Source organism: Oncorhynchus clarkii, chromosome 30 (assembly GCF_045791955.1).
Source record: "Oncorhynchus clarkii lewisi isolate Uvic-CL-2024 chromosome 30, UVic_Ocla_1.0, whole genome shotgun sequence".
Lineage (NCBI taxonomy): Eukaryota > Metazoa > Chordata > Actinopteri > Salmoniformes > Salmonidae > Oncorhynchus > Oncorhynchus clarkii.
Window position 1 is genome coordinate 39,429,207 of NC_092176.1, and position 19,422 is coordinate 39,448,628.

At 42.5% G+C, this 19,422-nt stretch overlaps 1 protein-coding gene across 1 annotated transcript; it reads left to right on the plus strand.

The window, feature by feature from the left end:
* The first annotated feature begins 15,467 nt into the window (after positions 1 to 15,467).
* Positions 15,468 to 16,769, plus strand: LOC139389549 (hornerin-like). The gene has a single exon (XM_071136366.1). The coding sequence runs from the start codon at positions 15,468 to 15,470 to the stop codon at positions 16,767 to 16,769; it is 1,302 nt and encodes a 433-aa protein (XP_070992467.1).
* The last annotated feature ends 2,653 nt before the right edge of the window (positions 16,770 to 19,422 follow it).

A 19,422-nucleotide genomic window follows, 5' to 3' on the forward strand; every position in this document is an offset into this window, starting at 1 on the left:
CAGGGCAACATCTACAACCCCCACCACACAGGAAGGAGACAGGGCAACATCTACAACCCCCAACACACATTAAGGAGACAGGGAAACATCTACAACCTCCACCACACAGGAAGGAGACAGGGCAACATCTACAACCTCCACCACACAGGAAGGAGACAGGGCAACATCTACAACCCCCAACACACAGGAAGGAGACAGGGCAACATCTACAACCCCCAACACACAGGAAGGAGACAGGGCAACATCTACAACCCCCAACACACAGGAAGGAGACAGGGCAACATCTACAACCTCCAGCACACAGGAAGGAGACAGGGCAACATCTACAACCTCCACCACACAGGAAGGAGACAGGGCAACATCTACAACCTCCACCACACAGGAAGGAGACAGGGCAACATCTACAACCTCCACCACACAGGAAGGAGACAGGGCAACATCTACAACCCCCAACACACAGGAAGGAGACAGGGCAACATCTACAACCCCCACCACACAGGGAGGAGACAGGCCAACATCTACAACCCCCACCACACAGGAAGGAGACAGGGCAACATCTACAACCACCACCACACAGGGAGGAGACAGGGCAACATCTACAACCCCCACCACACAGGGAGGAGACAGGGCAACATCTACAACCACCACCACACAGGGAGGAGACAGGGCAAGCAGCAGAACCATCCATCCTGAGGTGGAAGATAGAGTGATCACCCTTGACAACCTTGATTTTGACAAGATATCTGATCTATATTTTCATATAATCAGCTCTATGTTCCCTGAACTGCCCAGTTCTGCAGCCTCTACAGCCCCTGTAACCCACCCACAGCCCAGACAGGGAGAAGACAGGCCAAGCAGCAGGATGGAAAACATTAGGCTGATAGAGCTCAGCGATGTTTGAGAGAGCTGTTCTAAACAATCTTTACTTCTAGGCTATAACCAATGTAACCTTGATTAATGCATATGTGTTAATATGACCAGTACATTTTTTTTTTTAGTTTCCGACAAAAATATTTTGTAGGTGTTGCTGTTCGTTGTAGGTTGTTGCTGTCTGTGTTTCCTTGTAAGGTTATCTATTAGTGCAACTGCAAAAAAAATGACAATGTCCGAGTGCATTAACTGTTGGAAGAGGAACTGTGAAATAAAACTATTTGGGAACTAATGTAACCTTCATTAATGAATATGGGTAATTATAACCAGTGAATTATTATTTTGGTCCTTGATGCTAAAATTCATATTTTGTGACTGTTAATTATATTCTGTCTTTGTATCTACCTTTAAAGAACAATTAAAATATATATAATAATACTAACAATCTGTATCTCCTGCTGTCTTCAATGTACCACAGCTGTTCACTTTGCGTTTCTATACTTGTTTATGCTGTATATTATGAAATGTCTCCGAAATAAAAATAATAGTTGTATTTTTTCCTGTACAGCCTTGATTGATCAGTAAATGACTGAACACATTTGTATAATAATGGATCAAAATCAACACTGTCAGTCAACAAAAATCAACTACCAATGATCGGGGTGATATTGTAATGGTCAATTGGGTCCTGCAATTAATTTTGTCATTTCCTGAAGGCTTAGGCCTTTTCAGTGGATTCACATGTAGAGAATGGTGTAACAATGGTCGGAATTCTGTGAAGATTCTGAATAGAAGGCTCTGATTGGCTCTGATCAACCAGTTGGATGTTTATGACATCATCAACACTAAACAGTAGTTGTAACCGGCCACCAATGTTCCCTCTCATTTTTTTTTTGGCACTGTGCAAATTTCAGGTCTGCTGAGCAAAAAATTGAAAGTTGTGAAGATTCTGTGCAACTTCTGCCACAGGTGTTTATTGTGAACACTGAGGCTGTACCCACTTTAAGTTACAGTTATAACAGTGGTCAAGTAGACAACTGTGGCTATTTGATGATAATGTAGTTCTATCATTGGAGAAAATGCATCCCATAACATTTTAACATGGAAATAGCTTCTCTATCATTCAGCCCACAGTAGCAGCCAATGTGTGGTGTTCAATGTAGCCCTACATTCCGTGAGAATTTTGTAAAAAATATGCAGGGCTCGACATTAACATGTTTATCCACTTGTCCTTCAGACAAGGAGGTAACTGAAAATGTGTTGTTAGACACAAGAAACAACTTTACAAAATAAAGTTAATTATTATTCCTATTCCATTATTACAGAGAATCAGACAAATGATGCTACCTTCCTATAAAGCTACTTAGCTTATTCAAGCCTGTCTCAAAATACAGCACTGCCCCTTTAATAGAGAAATAAATATATTTACCTGACTGGCTTTACAAAGACGGCTAGAGGAGTGTGTGGTGGATGAAACTGTAATACTGTATGTTGAAGAGAGGGAACGATTGAAGTGTAGGGTCATTGAGGTTGGACAGGGTTGGGGGGGATTGGTAGGGTCTATGGGGATGGGAGAGGGTCTATTACAAGTTAGTAGGGCTCTTTTTGATTTTCTCAGAAGTACTGAGTAGGTAGGAGGATTAAGAAATGTTGTACACCGTGATTGACCACACACTCCAGCACAGTAGGTGGCAGCATGCACCTTTAACGTTGGTTTGCGGACCACCATTATATTATAGAAGAAGAAGAAGAACGATGGCTTGAAATGCACAAGTTTTGTGCTGTTGTAGGAAGCAACAACTCCCCCTTTGCTGAATCGAAATGAGCTATAACTGGGATAATAACTCTCTTACTAGCAAAGAATATGAAAACATGCATAATTGTAATGTGATACATAACCAGGCAACGGTGTGTTTTAGGACCAAGCTGACGCCTCTAAGTGGTCGGGTAGGCTGTTTGGAGTGTTTATCCGACTGATGTCCCCCCCACTTCTAAAACCAAAGTTACGCCCCTTGACCTTAGAATGTGCCAATGTTCCTGAAAGATTCCCTTAATTTGTTCAGCACTTTGAATAGAGCGTAGTAAGAACACAAGAATGCTTCTTTTTGCGAGACTGTCCTTGAAAGAGATCATGTCTAGACTTGTTTTGGATGTTCTCAATGGCAGTATTAATCTGAACATTTCGTACCCCCTCTCCTTGAATTTTCTTTGCATCTCAGTCACTTTCGTGTTTTTTAACATAATATGTAATTGTTGGACTGTATGTGTGTTTATAGTTTTGTTTAATGTTGTGTTAGCGTATGCAAGTTGTTTTGTCTGAAACGTTGGAAGCAGGTGACAACTATCAGCCCTCAACAAACTGTTACGATCAGTAGGTTTCCTGTAAAGATCAGTGTATTACTCTCACACAAAATCAGAAGATCAAGGAAACTGATTTGACGCGTGTCAGATTGCATAGTAAATCTCAGGTGCTCAGAACAACATTTTAAAAAAGCATTGAATGCCTGGAGTTGTTTAACATCTTCGCTAAATAGAACAAAAAATATCATCAATGTACTGTTTCCAAATAATGATGTTAGTCATGAAAACATTTTTTGAGAGGATTGAAAATAGACTGTTTCTCCATGTAACCCACATACAAAATAGCATAGTTAGGAGCCATGGGGGATCCCATAGCAGTACCCTTCATCTGAATAAAGAAATAATTTAGAAACATGAAATAGTTGTGTGTGAGTACAATTTACGCCAATGTTATAATGCATGCACTGGAAGGTAATTCTTTAGGGTCACGTTGCAGAAGAAAATGTTCCATAGCTTCAATACCGCCCTCGTGTGGAATATTAGTGTATAACGACTCAAAATCAAAAGTATCTAACAAAGTATTATCAAGGAGAAGATCAAGAGATTCAATGATGGAGATCATACTGCTGGTGTCCTTTACAAAGGAGGGGAGCTGTTCTGAGGCCATACTGCTGGTGTCCTTTACAAAAGAGTGGAGCCCTTCGATAGATGGGCCGATACTGCCTCAATGCCCGCTACAATAGGGCGCCATTAACATTCTTGTGTAATTTCAGCAAAGTATAGAAAGTAACAATTTTAGGGAGTTGCATAGACAAAAAGTTGTGTTATTTGTTGGTTATCTGACCAGAACTTAACAGGAAGCCAGGGTAGTGAGGCTAGCACTGAAGTAATATGATAACATTTTGGGGTTCTACGCTAGAGGCCGTATTAATCACTAACTGAAGTTTATTTAGTGCTTTATCTGGGTAGCCGGAGAGTAGAGCATTGCAGTAGTCTAACCTAGAAGTGACAAAAGCATGGATACATTTTTCAACATCATTTTTGGACAGTAAGTTTTTTTTTGCAATGTTACGTAGCTAGTTAAATGAACAAATATTCATTTTTATGGCCGGAGCGGTTGGAGAGGTTACAGCAAACTTAACACTCAAAGAACAAGTCTGTTAGAAGCTCTGACGGGGTGTTCCCCTTTAGCACAAATACTCATTCTAGATGTCTCTACTATCAGGGTGAAATAATCTGATAATGACCTTGCACACATAGTATCTACTGTATGTGTTTCCTTCTTTCTGTTATTCTATCAGTTCCTTTCCTGAGAGCAAAGTCCCAGAACATCCTAACACAATAACAAGTAGCAAAGTCACAGAACATCCTAACACAATAACAAGGAGCAAAGTCACAGAACATCCTAACACAATAACAAGGAGCAAAGTCACAGAACACCCTAACACAATAACAAGGAGCAAAGTCACAGAACATCCTAACACAATAACAAGGAGCAAAGTCCCAGAACACCCTAACACAATAACAAGGAGCAAAGTCACAGAACACCCTAACACAATAACAAGGAGCAAAGTCACAGAACATCCTAACACAATTACAAGGAGCAAAGTCCCAGAACATCCTAACACAATAACAAGTAGCAAAGTCACAGAACATCCTAACACAATAACAAGGAGCAAAGTCACAGAACATCCTAACACAATAACAAGGAGCAAAGTCACAGAACACCCTAACACAATAACAAGGAGCAAAGTCACAGAACATCCTAACACAATAACAAGGAGCAAAGTCACAGAACATCCTAACACAATAACAAGGAGCAAAGTCACAGAACATCCTAACACAATAACAAGGAGTAAAGTCAGAACATCCTAACACAGCTGTCCTTGAAATAGTCTTGATATGTTCGTCAAAAGAGAGATCAGGGTCCAGAGTAACGCCAATGTACTTCACGGTTTAATTTGAGATGACTGTACACCCATCAAGATTAATTGTCAGATCCAACAGAAGATCTCTTGGTTTCTTGGGACCTAGAACAACCATCTCTGTTTTGTCCAAGTTTAAAAGTAGAACATTTGCCGCCATCCACTTCCTTCTGTCTGAAACACAGGTTTCCAGTGAGGACAATTTTGGGACATCAACATGTTTCACCGAAATGTACAACTGTGTGTCATCCGAATAGCAGTGAAAGTTAAAGTTTCCTAATGACATCACCAAGAGGTCAAATATATAGTGAAACAATAGTGGTCCTAAAACGGAGCCTTGTGGAATACCGAAATTTACAGTTGGACAAACCATCCACAGAGACAAACTGATATCTTTCCGACAGATAAAATCTTAACCAGCCCAGAAGTTGTCCGTGTAGACCAATTTGGATTTTCCAATCTCTCCAAAAGAATGTGGTGATCGATGGTATCAAAATCAGCACTAAGGTCTAGGAGCACAAGGCGAGATGCAGAGCCTCGGTCTGACGCCATTAAAATGTTATTTACCACCTTCACAAGTGCAGTCTCAGTGCTATGATGGGGTCTAAAACCACACTGAAGTGTTTTGTTTATATTGTTTGTCTTCAGGAAGACAGTGAGTTGCTGAGCAACAGCCTTTTCTAACATTTTTGAGAGGAATGGGAGATTCGATATAGGCCGATAGTTTTTAATATTTTCTGGGTCAAGGTTTGATTATTTTCATCAAAGTGTCAAGAGATATAGTACTAAAAAACATGAGTGTCTCCCTTGATACTAGGTCCTGGCAGAGTTGTGCAGACTCAGGACAACTGAGCTTTGGAGGAATATGTAGATTTAAAGAGGAGTCCATAATTTGCTTTCTAATGATCATGATCTTTTCCTAAAAGAAGTTCATGAATTTATCACCGCTGAAGTGAAAGCCATCCTCTATTGGGGAATGCTGCTTTTTATTTAGCTTTGTGACAGTATCAACAATACATTTTGGATTGTTCTTATTTTCCTCAATTAAGTTGGAAAATAGGATGATCTAGCAGCAGTGAGGGCTCATCAATACTGTCTTTCTAAGCTAGTCGGAAGAAGTTTGATGTGGCGCCTTTTCCGGGTATTTTCTGTACACCAGGGAGATAGTTTCTTAAGACATTTTTTGTTTAGTTTTTAGGGGTGTGACTGCATCTAGGGTATTGCGCAAGGTTAAATTGAGTTCCTCAGTTAGGTGGTTAACTGACTTTTGTTCTCTGACATCCTTGGGTTGGCGGATATAGTCTGGAAGGGCATCAAGGAATCTTTGGGTTGTCTGAGAATTTATAGCCCGACTTCTGTTGATCCTTGGTTGGAGTCTGAGCAGATTATTTGTTGCAATTGCAAACGTAATAAAATGGTTGTCTGATAGTCCAGGATTATGAGGAAAAACATTAAGATCAACAACATTTATTCCACGGGACAAAACTAGGTCCAGAGTATGACTGTGGCAGTGAGTAGGTTGGGAGACATGTTGGACAAAACCCACTGAGTCGATGATGGCTCCGAAAGCCTTTTGGAGTGGGTCTGTGGACTTTTCCATGTGAATATTAAAGTCACCAAAAATGTGAATATTATCTGCCATAACTACAAGGTCCGATAGGAATTCAGGGAACTCGGTGAGGAATGCTGTATATGGCCCAGGAGGCCTGTAAACAGTAGCTATAAAAAGTGATTGAGTTGGCTGCATAGTTTTCATGACTAGAAGCTCAAAAGACGAAAGCACAGCTATCCTCGCCGTAAGGCGGTCGTTCTCCTGTATATTAAGAGTACAGTGACTGCAATTAGAAGGGATCATGTTAATGTTACTACTTAGCTTCGGCTGGTTGAGGTCCTTGCGAACCACGTCCAGATAAAGCGTCCGGAGTGAAAAAGTTTAGTGAAAAAAGTAGAGTGATGGAAAAACCCTCAAAAATATATATGGTAATTAAAAAGTAAAAACCGTAAAGTTGGCAGGTAGCAAAGTAAGATCAGCAACAAAACGCACAGCAGCATGTAAACAAGTCTACAAGTTGTGCCCGGAAATCACATGCTGTGACCGGATCACATAGAACATTACTCAGGTGGAGGTGGGATTTCTTATAAGCTTCCAGGTTAGAGTCCCCCTCTTTGAAAGCGTCAGCTCTACCCTTTAGCTCAGTGCAGATGTTGCCTGTAATCCATGGAATCTGGTTGGGGTGTGTACGTACGGTCACTGTGGGGACGACGTCATCGGTGCACTTATTGATAAAGCCAGTGACTGATGCGGTGTACTCCTCAATGCCATCGGAAGAATCCAGGGACATATTCCAGTCTGTGCTAGCAAAACTGTTCTGTAGTTTAGCATCTGCTTCATCTGACCACTTTCTTATTGACCAAGTCACTGGTGCTTCCTACTTTAGTTTTTGCTTGTAAGCAGGAATCAGGATGATAAAATTATGGTCAGATTTGCGAAATTAAGGGCATGTGAGATTTTTGTACACGTCTCTGTGTGTGGAGTAAAGGTGGTTTAGAGGTTTTTTTCCTTCTAGTTGCACATTTAACATGCGGATATAAATGTTGTAGGATTGATTTGAGTTTCCCTGCATTAAAGTCCCTGGCCACTAGGAGTGCTGCCTCTGGAAGAATGTTTTCCTGTTTGTTTAATCTAGCCACTGTGTCAGATTTCAAAAAGGTTTTACGGCGAAAGCAAACCATGTTATTATCTGAGGACAGCACCCCATCAAACATACACAGGCAATCATAATTCAACGACGCCAGGCGCGACAAAAAACTCAGAAATAATGATGTAATTCTTGCCTTACCTTTGAAGATCTTCCTCTGTTTGCACTCCAATATGTCCCATAAACATCACAAATGGTCCTTTTGTTCGATTAATTCAGTCATTATATCTCCAAAATGTCCATTTATTTGGCGTGTTTGATTAAAACTTCTTTGGGCTGCAATCCCGTTAACGGGATGATATGACAACAGCCAGTGAAAGTGCAGGGCTCCAAATTCAAAACAACAGAAATCTCATAATTAAAATTCCTCAAACATGCATGTATTTTATACCATTTTAAACGTAATCTTGTTGTTAATTCCACCACAGTGTCCGATTTCAAATAGGCTTTACAGCGAAAGCACCACAAACGATTATGTTAGCTGTCCACCAACTCACAGAAAAATCCTGCCATTTTTCCAGCCAAAGAGAGGAGTCACAAAAAGCACAAATAGAGATAAAATGAATCACTAACCTTTGATGATGTTCATCAGATGACACTCATAGGACTTCATGTTACACAATACATGTATGTTTTGTTTGATAAAGTTCATATTTATACAAAACAATCTAAGTTTACATTGGTGCGTTACGTTCACTAGTTCCAAAAACATCCAGTGATTTTGCATGGCCACAACAATTCAACAGAAATACTCATTATAAATGTAGATGAAAATACAAGTTATACACATGGAATTATAGATATACTTCTCCTTAATGCAACCTCTGTGTCACATTTCAAAAAGCAAACCATGCAATAATCTGAGACAGCGCTCAGAAAATAAATACAAATTTCCGCCATGTTGGAGTCAACAGAAATCAGAAATCACGTTATAAATATTCCCTTACCTTGGATGATCTTCATCAGAAGGCACTGCCAGGAATCCTAGTTCCACAATAAATGCTTGATTTGTTCAAAACTGTCCATTATTTATGTTCAAGTGGCTACTTTTGTTAGCGCGTTTAGTACACAAATCCAGACGCTCGTGCAGGTCCATCCGAACATCGGATGAAAACTTCAAAAAGTTATATTACAGGTCGAAGAAACTTGTCAAACTAAGTATAGAATCAATCTTTAGGGTGTTGTTATCATAAATCTTCAATAAAGTTCCAACCAGAGAATTTCTTTGTCTGCAGGAAAGCCATGGAACGCAGGTCGCTCTCATGTGAACTGCGTGTGACCAGGACCTGGCTCTCTGCCATACCTGGCTCATTCAGCTCCCATTCAGCCCCACAACACAGTATAAGCCTCATTCAAGTTTCTAAAGACGGTTGACATCTAGTGGAAGTCCCAGGAAGTGCAACTTCATCCATATTCCACTGTGAATTCAATAGGGGCTGGGTTGAAAATCGACCAACCTCAGATTTCTCACTTTCTGTTTGGATTTCTTCTCAGGTTTTTGCCTGCCATATGAGTTCTGTTATACTCACATACATCATTCAAACAGTTTTAGAAACGTCAGTGTTTTCTATCCAATAATAATATGCATATATTAGCAACTGGGACTGAGGAGCAGGCCATTGATCCAAACATTTCAAATAACTTTCCTAATACAACTGTATTAAAGGTATTTTTTTAACGTAAATAATTGATTCAATTTCAGACGGGATAAACTGCATTCAATAGCGGATAAAAACAAAGTGGAGCGAGCTTTCAGGTCGCGCGCCCCAACCACAACAGTACACTTCACTTGACTCTCGTTCTGAACTGCCCTACTTCTCCATTTTCTCAAAGGAAAAAAATCAACTAATTTCTAAAGACTGTTGACATCCAGTGGAAGCGATAGGAACTGCAAGCATGTGCCACAGAAATCTAGATACGCATAGAAAATTAATTGAAAAGAGAGTGACCTCAAAAAACAAAATTCCTGGATGGTGTGTCCTCTGTGTTTTGCCAAATAAGTTCTGTTATATTCACAGACATACTTTTAACAGTTTTAGAAACTTTAGAGTGTTTTCTATATGCAAATCCTAGCTTCTGGGCCTGAGTAGCAGGCAGTTTACTTTGGGCACGCTTTTCATCCAAAATTCCAAATACTGTCCCCTATCCTAAAAAGTTAACTGATTTTTGAATCTTTGGGTTGTCTGAGAATTTATAGAACGACTTTTGATGATCCTTGGTTGGGGTCTGAGCAGATTACTTGTTGCGATTGCAAACGTAATAAAATGGTGGTCCGATAGTATGAGGAAAAACATTAAGATCCACAACATTTATTCAATGGGACAAAACTAGATCCAGAGAATGACTGTGGCAGTGAGTAGGTCCAGAGACATGTTGAACAAAACCCACTGTGAAGAGTTGTATGGCTCTACGGCCTTGTATACTGTATCACGGTAGCTTGTGAATGCATTTGTAACGGGTTATAGAGTAGCCTAAACAACGCAATTATCACAACATAAGTTGAAATATGACATTTTTTCATGGCTTGATGCCCTCGTGATTTACAAGCACCGCTATAGTTGTTTTGTGACTTTTGTGTCAGTATGCTGTGTCATGACGTTGGCCTGGGGAAAGGTTTATGACAGTCATAAATACCTCTTCCCCCCTTTTTCCTCTCTCTACCCTACTGATGTGGAATTTGCAAACCCCTTTGGTTAACATAGAGATTCTGGGAACATCAGAAGGTGGGGGGAAATTAACTATATTCTGGTAATCCGACCAATTGAACACATGCGTGGTACTTAATGAATATGATGTCAGTTCGGTTGTCATCTGAGACATTCTCATCAATGATAAGATGACATAAACTCTACAGTGGAAAGTCTACAAATCAAATCAAATCAAATCAAATCAGGCAAATCAGACATCAGAGTTATCGGATTCACATGGAATTGTTGTTCAATTTAAATGTTAGAATATGAAATTATTTGTGATGGGATGAAATGTGATTTTAGCTTCTAAAATGTGAGATTTGAGTTTTCATAAGGTTAGGGCTATGCTCAATCAGTGGCCCGCCCCTGTGAAGGGACATGGGCTATAAAACTTTTCAAACACGCCCTCCTCTCCCTTCCTATATAAAACCTTGACGACAATGTAACCTTCTGTTCCGAGGATGTGAGGACGATGGTCTGATGTCAAAATGGTTCAGATAAAAACTACAGAACGAAGCCAACTTCAGCGTGAGTTTTGGTTGTGAATGGTATGAACTTTGTACTCTTATTCACTACAGAAGTGATACCTCCTACCCGTTGAGTTAGCAGCAGCAGCTGCAAACGAGGGTTAGGAAGGAACAGACAGAGTATCCCGTCTATCACACAATGACGTTACTACAGCGCATCAAATTGACCACCATAGACATTCTTCAAAGGATAAAAGGACTCGGTTTGGCAACACGGCCTTCCATCTACCACCAACCTACTGAAGCGCAGCTCAGAGTAAATATTTATTGCATTTTCCTTTTCCAAATGGGCGGTAATTTAGAATGCATAAGATACTGTATTTACAATAGCACAGTTTCGCCCTTTGTTCCTCAGTCTTCCCGCTCTTTCACTCAAACCCAGCCCCTATTCTTTTGTGTAACAAGCTGTCATATCTGTTCCGCCCGCTAGGGATGTTTTCCTTTATGACGTCATTTGTAATCAAGTTATGGTTAATTATGTGTACCTGTAATTCTGTGTGATTAGTTAGGTATTTAGTAAATAAATAATCAAACCCAATTTTGTATTGCTGATTCAACTTGTTAGCCAGGGTTCGTGAAGATAACCAAGAATTTACAACTTTCAGATGAGACTGAATTAAGGTGACGATTAATATTGACTGCTATTAATCTAAAATATTACTAGGTCTTTAATAGTTTATTCGGAAGATAACAGCTCTATAAATATTACTTTGTGGTGCCCCGACTCTCTAGTTAATTATATTTACATGATTACCTCAATCAGGTAATCTTAATTACGGAAAAATTATTTCATAGAACAGCATGTCATATCACTTAATCCGGCATAGCCAAAGACAAGACAGCTGTCTCTGTGAGCTGCAACCCAAAGCACTGCTCAGGCCTGTTTGGCATCAAATAGCATTGTTTCTCCTGCCCTACGGTAAGCTAAGCCCCATTACACAATATAATGTTGGGGTATTACATTATGATCTGTTTCTGTTATTTTCTTGATTTTTGAAAATTAAATATTGGACATTCTAATCAGGGTTCTCTACTGGTTTACCAAAACAGTCACAGGCTTCATCAAGAAGTTCATGGAGATGTCTTCCGCACAGTGAAACCCCGCGATGAGCTGCCCTGCGACACAGAGCTCCCAAACAAGCTACATGTAATTTATGTTCACTTCGAGGAATACAACGCTGTGCCTTTCATGAAATCTCCTATTTTCTGGATGACTGTGTGATCACGCTCTCCCTGGCTGATGTGAGCAAAATGTTTGAATAATCACAAAGCCACAGGGCCAGACGGAATACCAGGGCGCATTCTCAAAGCATACGCAGACCAGTTGGCCAGTGTCTTCACACACATTATTCAATCTCTCTTTGTCCCAGTCTGTAATCCCATCATGTTTAAAGCTGACCACCATTGTCCCTGTTCCCAAGAGTTCCAAGGTAACCTGCCTAAATTATTATCGTCCTGTAGCACTCACATCTGTGATCATGAAGTGCTTTGAAAAGCTGGTCATGACATACATCAACATCATTATCACAGACACCCTAGACCCACTCCAATTAGCTTAGCTCCCCAACAGATCCACAGATGACGCAATCTCAATTTTACTTCACACTGCCCCTCCGACCTAGACATAACGGCGATGAAGTCAAACAGAAGACAATAAGGACAATTATGGAATTAAAATAGAAGATTTAAAAGCAAAAGAACAGGAACGGCCCAATGGGCATAAAGAGAGGAGGCTAGAAATATTGAAGGGGGAAAGAGAACGGATAGAAAAAGAACAACGAATCAGAAGGGACACTGTTAGCAATGGACAGACAGCTGGAGAGGGTACAACAACAAGAGCAGGATAAAAAACTTTGGATCAAAACTGACAGAGGAGAGGCAAATGAGGAAGAGAGAGAGCTTTAATCAGAGGAAGAGAGCTATTGAAGGCGACATAGCTTTAATCAGAGAAAGAGAGAAGATGACATAGGCAAACAAGAGGCAGGAGATTGTGAAGTAACAAGAGGGGTGAGTTAGAGAAGCCTGAAGAGAAGGAGGAGGACAAGGTGGACCTCGCCCAAGCCAATAAAGGCTTGCCTAGGCTGTACATGAGGCTATATAAGGCTACTACGAGAGTCAGATAAATAATACTCTTCATTTAGGCTTCATTATTACATGCTAAATGTTTCTGATCAGTGATATATGAGCAAATGAATAAATTAGCTACCAATTCCACTTGTCCAGCCAGAGATCAGTAAACCAAATATTATACAGACAGATTCTGTGAAATTCAGATTGGAACCAATGTACACAGGCAGTTAGGAAATCAAAGGCTAGCTTTTTCAAACAGAAATGTACATCCTGTAGCACAAACTCCAAAAAGTTCTGGGACACTGTAAAGTCCATGGGGAATAAGGGCACCTCCTCCCAGCTGCCCACTGCACTGAGGCTAGGAAACACTGTCACCACCGATAAATCTACGATAATCGAGAATTTCAGAAAGCATTTTTCTACAGCTGGCCACGCTTTCCACCTGGCTACCTGTACCCCGGTCAACAGCTCTACACCCCCCACAGCAACTTGCCCAAGCCTCCCCCATTTATCCTTCACCCAAATCTAGATAGCTGATGTTCTGAAAGAGCTGCAAAATCTGGACCCCTACAAATCAGCTGGGCTAGACAATCTGGACCCTCTCTTTCTACAATGATCCACCGCAATTGTTGCAACCCCTATTACTAGCCTGTTCAACCTCTCTTTCATATGGTCTGAGATCAGTAAAGATTGGAAAGCTACCGCGGTCATCCCCCTACCCTGCCTTTCTAAATTCTTCGAAAGCCAAGTTAGCAAACAGGTCACTGTCCATTTCGAATCCCACTGTACCTTCTCCGCTATGCAATCTGGTTTCCGAGCGGGTCATGGGTGCACCTCAGCCACGCTTAAAGTCCTAAACGATATCATTTCCGCCATCGATAAAAGACAATACTTTACCACAGTTGTTGGCTAATGGTTGCTAGCAGCTATACTGTAGTTAAATCAATGATCCTGGACCCATGTCAACTCCAACTCTTCATTGCTTGGAGGCGTGGAAAGAAGGCCACAACAACTTTCTCTCTTTGGTAGTTTTATCACCAACTTGTAAATAATACAATGCACTTAGACCGACTAGCTCCAACATGAGAACTAGCTTGGTTCCATGCTGGGGTAATATCTCATGTCAAAATCTCATGCTTAAACCAGAATGCAACAAATATAACTGAACAACTCTCGTGTGATTGGCTGGTAAACCATCACTCATACAATAATTACATAGGCAGAATCTCTACTTACAACAGTATTATACAGTATGTTATGAATTTGCAAAACTTACTATATGTTACGAATTGGCAGAACGTATAATATGTTACGAATTCTAGCTCGGTGGCTTGTGTTAAACTACGTAGCAAATGTTAGCTAAAATAGGGGTTAGAGGTTAGGATTAAGGTTAGAGTTAGGGGAAGGGTTAGCTAACCTGCAAAGTAGTTGCAAAGTAGCACAAAAGCAGTAAGTTGTTGAAAAGTTGCTAAAAGGCTGAAGTTGTCCGTGATGAGATTTGTAGACATTTGCATTATACACCTACCCATCCATTCCAAACAACCACCCTATTTTTGTTTTAGGCCTTAGGTAAGCATCTGTCTTATGGAAACATACCAAACGTAACATATCATACCAATTTGAGTGGTGGATTTACATTTACTATGTTACGTCTCCATAATGAGACCAGGCTGCAACGTTAAGTAAATATGCTAGGTTCAAGGCTTCCATGCGACAACCTGTTTGGATAATGGGATATTTTATGTTCTGCTGCTTCACATGTTGTGTATTTTGTTGAATTCCATCAGTGCGACATCGGGGTGGAATGTTGTAATTTCCCGGGTCTTGTCATTTTATTTATCGGGAAATGTGAAGGCTGGTCCCGGGACAGTCCCAGGATCCCAGTTACCCATCTTAATCTCAGGAATACGGTGCCATTTTGGACCCATGTTAAATGTGACCTCTGCTTTCTCCTCCCAGACATCCCTGGTACCACTGGAGCGATAATGTCCTTCACCACCTGGGCAGAGAGAGAGAGAGAGAGAGAGAAGAGGGAGGGGTTGCTGAAAGCTGAGGAGAAAAGGGAGAAGATGGAGTATTTCAATAAGCAGTGGAGAGAGCAGTCCCCGCTTACAAAACAGACTCAACAGACAGTTAAAGAGGACAGGGAGAGGAGGAAGGAACAGTACCTAAAAGAACAGGAGGAGAAATGATTGGAGGAGATGAATCTGGAGGCTGATTACATTAGATTAGAAGTTTAATAGTCACATGTACAGGGTTGACGGGTAAATCAAGACATTCAGCACCCAGTTCATCACCAGTTTCCATCTGACTACAACCACGGGCAACAGTTGTTGGGGTGGGCCACGGGCCAGAAGGTAAACCAAGACCTCGCTGGGTCTGTACATGACCAGCTGGGGCAGCCAGAGAGCCAGCAGGGAGGACCAGAAAGCCAGCAGGGAGGACCAGAGAGCCAGCAGGGAGGACCAGAGAGCCAACAGGGGGAGCCAGAGAGCCAGCAGGGGGAGCCAGAGAGCCAGCAGGGGGGGCCAGAGAGCCAGCAGAGGGGACCAGAGAGCCAGCAGGGGCGGCCAGAGAGCCAGCAGGGAGGACCAGAAAGCCAGCAGGGAGGACCAGAGAGCCAGCAGGGGGGACCAGAGAGCCAGCAGAGGGGAGCCAGAGAGCCATCAGGGAGGACCAGAGAGCCAGCAGGGAGGACCAGAGAGCCAACAGGGAGGACCAGAGAGCCAGCAGGGGGAGCCAGAGAGCAAGCAGGGGGGACCAGAGAGCCAGCAGGGGGAGCCAAAGAGCCAGCAGGAGGAGCCAGAGAGCCAGCAGGGGGAGCCAGAGAGCCAGCAGGGGGGGCCAGAGAGCCAGCAGAGGGGACCAGAGAGCCAGCAGGGGCGGCCAGAGAGCCAGCAGGGGGGGCCAGAGAGCCAACAGGGGGAGCCAGAGAGCCAGCAGGGGGAGCCAGAGAGCCAGCAGCAGGAGCCAGAGAGCCAGCAGGTGGGCCCAGAGAGCCAGCAGGGGAGCCAGAGAGCCAGCAAGGGGAGCCAGAGAGCCAGCAGGGAGGACCAGAGAGCCAGCAGGGAGGACCAGAGAGCCAGCAAGAGGACCAGAGAGCCAGCAGGGAGTACCAGAGAGCCAGCAGGGGAGCCAGAGAGCCAGCAGGGAGGACCAGAGAGCCAGCAGGGGAGCCAGAGAGCCAGCAGGGGGGACCAGAGAGCCAGCAGGGGAGCCAGAGAGACAGCAGGGAGTACCAGAGAGCCAGCAGGGAGGACCAGAGAGCCAGCAGGGGAGCCAGAGAGCCAGCAGGGAGGACCAGCGAGCCAGCAGTGGAGCCAGAGAGCCAGCAGGGGGGACCAGAGAGCCAGCAAGGAGGACAAGAGAGCCAGCAGGGGGGACCAGAGAGCCAGCAAGGAGGACCAGAGAGCCAGCAGGGGGGACCAGAGAGCCAGCAGGGGGGACCAGAGAGCCAGCAGGGGGAGCCAGAGAGCCAGCAGGGGGGACCAGAGAGCCAGCAGGGGGGACAAGAGAGCCAGCAGGGGGGACCAGAGAGCCAGCAGGGGGGGCCAGAGAGCCAGCAGGGGGAGCCAGATAGCCAGCAGGGGGGACCAGAGAGCCAGCAGGGGGGACCAGAGAGCCTGCAGGGGATTTCAGCTGAGAAATCAGTTAACCACCAAACCCAAGAAAAAGCCAGGCATCTGAAAGAGAATTAAGACGGGGTAAATAATGTTTAAAAATGTTTTTATGTTCTACGGTGTTATTATATATGTCCCCACTTAAAGAAGTGATATTATCCACACGTTTGGGTCCAAATGTGAGGGTTTAGTGAACATGCAACACACTTGTAAAATCAGCAGTATACTCTTCATCAAGTCAACAAACATTCTAAGGTCAGTGACTCTCCTCCCCAGACCTGACATTCTTATCTTTATCCAAGTTGAATATCCTTGTTGAATTCAACTCTGCTCACCATCGCTGCTGTCCTAGAAGATATCTCCAAATTGACATGGTTTAAACAGAAGTTAAGCAAGAAGTTAAGCATGTCCTCCCCCAAATCAGTGGCTCTACAGACCAGAGATTCTCATCTTTATCCAAGTTGAACACATCGCTGGTCAGTTCCACCACCCTACTGTCCTAGACCTACAAGATATCTCCCAACTCAACATGATGAAACAATTTGAGAGGCACAAGGAAAGCCATGGAGCAGCACCCCTTGGATGAAGAGCCATTTAGGGGTTAAGTTTCCTTGATCTAGGACACAACGGCAGGAGATGGTACCTGGGAGCAAAGTAGTGTTCCGTTTTAATAAAAGCATGAATTTAAAAAAGCAACATTGTTTTTACGTTGTTGATTGTATTTGTTTTTTATTAGTATTTAAACATTGTGGTTTTATACAGTGCCTTGCGAAAGTATTCGGCCCCCTTGAACTTTGCGACCTTTTGCCACATTTCAGGCTTCAAACATAAAGATATAAAACTGTATTTTTTTTGTGAAGAATCAACAACAAGTGGGACACAATCATGAAGTGGAACGACATTTATTGGATATTTCAAACTTTTTTAACAAATCAAAAACTGAAAAATTGGGCGTGCAAAATTATTCAGCCCCCTTAAGTTACTACTTTGTAGCGCCACCTTTTGCTGCGATTACAGCTGTAAGTCGCTTGGGGTATGTCTCTATCAGTTTTGCACATCGAGAGACTGACATTTTTTCCCATTCCTCCTTGCAAAACAGCTCGAGCTCAGTGAGGTTGGATGGAGAGCATTTGTGAACAGCAGTTTTCAGTTCTTTCCACAGATTCTCGATTGGATTCAGGTCTGGACTTTGACTTGGCCATTCTAACACCTGGATATGTTTATTTTTGAACCATTCCATTGTAGATTTTGCTTTATGTTTTGGATCATTGTCTTGTTGGAAGACAAATCTCCGTCCCAGTCTCAGGTCTTTTGCAGACTCCATCAGGTTTTCTTCCAGAATGGTCCTGTATTTGGCTCCATCCATCTTCCCATCAATTTTAACCATCTTCCCTGTCCCTGCTGAAGAAAAGCAGGCCCAAACCATGATGCTGCCACCACCATGTTTGACAGTGGGGATGGTGTGTTCAGCTGTGTTGCTTTTACGCCAAACATAACGTTTTGCATTGTTGCCAAAAAGTTCAATTTTGGTTTCATCTGACCAGAGCACCTTCTTCCACATGTTTGGTGTGTCTCCCAGGTGGCTTGTGGCAAACTTTAAACGACACTTTTTATGGATATCTTTAAGAAATGGCTTTCTTCTTGCCACTCTTCCAAAAAGGCCAGATTTGTGCAATATACAACTGATTGTTGTCCTATGGACAGAGTCTCCCACCTCAGCTGTAGATCTCTGCAGTTCATCCAGAGTGATCATGGGCCTCTTGGCTGCATCTCTGATCAGTCTTCTCCTTGTATGAGCTTAAAGTTTAGAGGGACGGCCAGGTCTTGATAGATTTGCAGTGGTCTGATACTCCTTCCATTTCAATATTATCGCTTGCACAGTGCTCCTTGGGATGTTTAGAGCTTGGGAAATATTTTTGTATCCAAATCCGGCTTTAAACTTCTTCACAACAGTATCTCGGGACCTGCCTGGTGTGTTCCTTGTTCTTCATGATGCTCTCTGCGCATTTAACGGACCTCTGAGACTATCACAGTGCAGGTGCATTTATACGGAGACTTGATTACACACAGGTGGATTGTATTTATCATCATTAGTCATTTAGGTCAACATTGGATCATTCAGAGATCCTCACTGAACTTCTGGAGAGAGTTTGCTGCACTGTAAGTAAAGGGGCTGAATAATTTTGCACGCCCAATTTTTCAGTTTTTGATTTGTTAAAAAAGTTTGAAATATCCAATAAATGTCGTTCCACTTCATGATTGTGTCCCGCTTGTTGTTGATTCTTCACAAAAAAATACAGTTTTATATCTTTATGTTTGAAGCCTGAAATGTGGCAAAAGGTCGCAAAGTTCAAGGGGGCCGAATACTTTCGCAAGGCACTGTATGTTAGACTTGCTGTGAATCTCCTGAAATTCCATCAGTTTGCTACAATGTGTGACTGATATGTTATATTAGAGACAGGTCATCTCTTGCTGAACCCAACATTTATAAGTTAAAAGCGTTGGACCAGAAAATGGAAAGGATGCTGGTTTGAATCCCAGCGCAAACTAGGTGAAAAGTCTGTCGATGTGCTCTAAAATGTGAATATTGTCTCTCTATCTCTACAATCTATTTTAAACCATAGGAGAAATATCAGATTGAAATAGCTTCTCTGATTGAAGTGGTGGCAGAATATGAGAGAGCAACAATAGATACATAGTTAACGCTCCGACCTACAGAA

Excerpts from the sequence above, each read along its gene's own strand:
- LOC139389549 (XM_071136366.1), top strand. The coding sequence starts at position 15,468 with ATGACCAGCTGGGGCAGCCAGAGAGCCAGCAGGGAGGACCAGAAAGCC.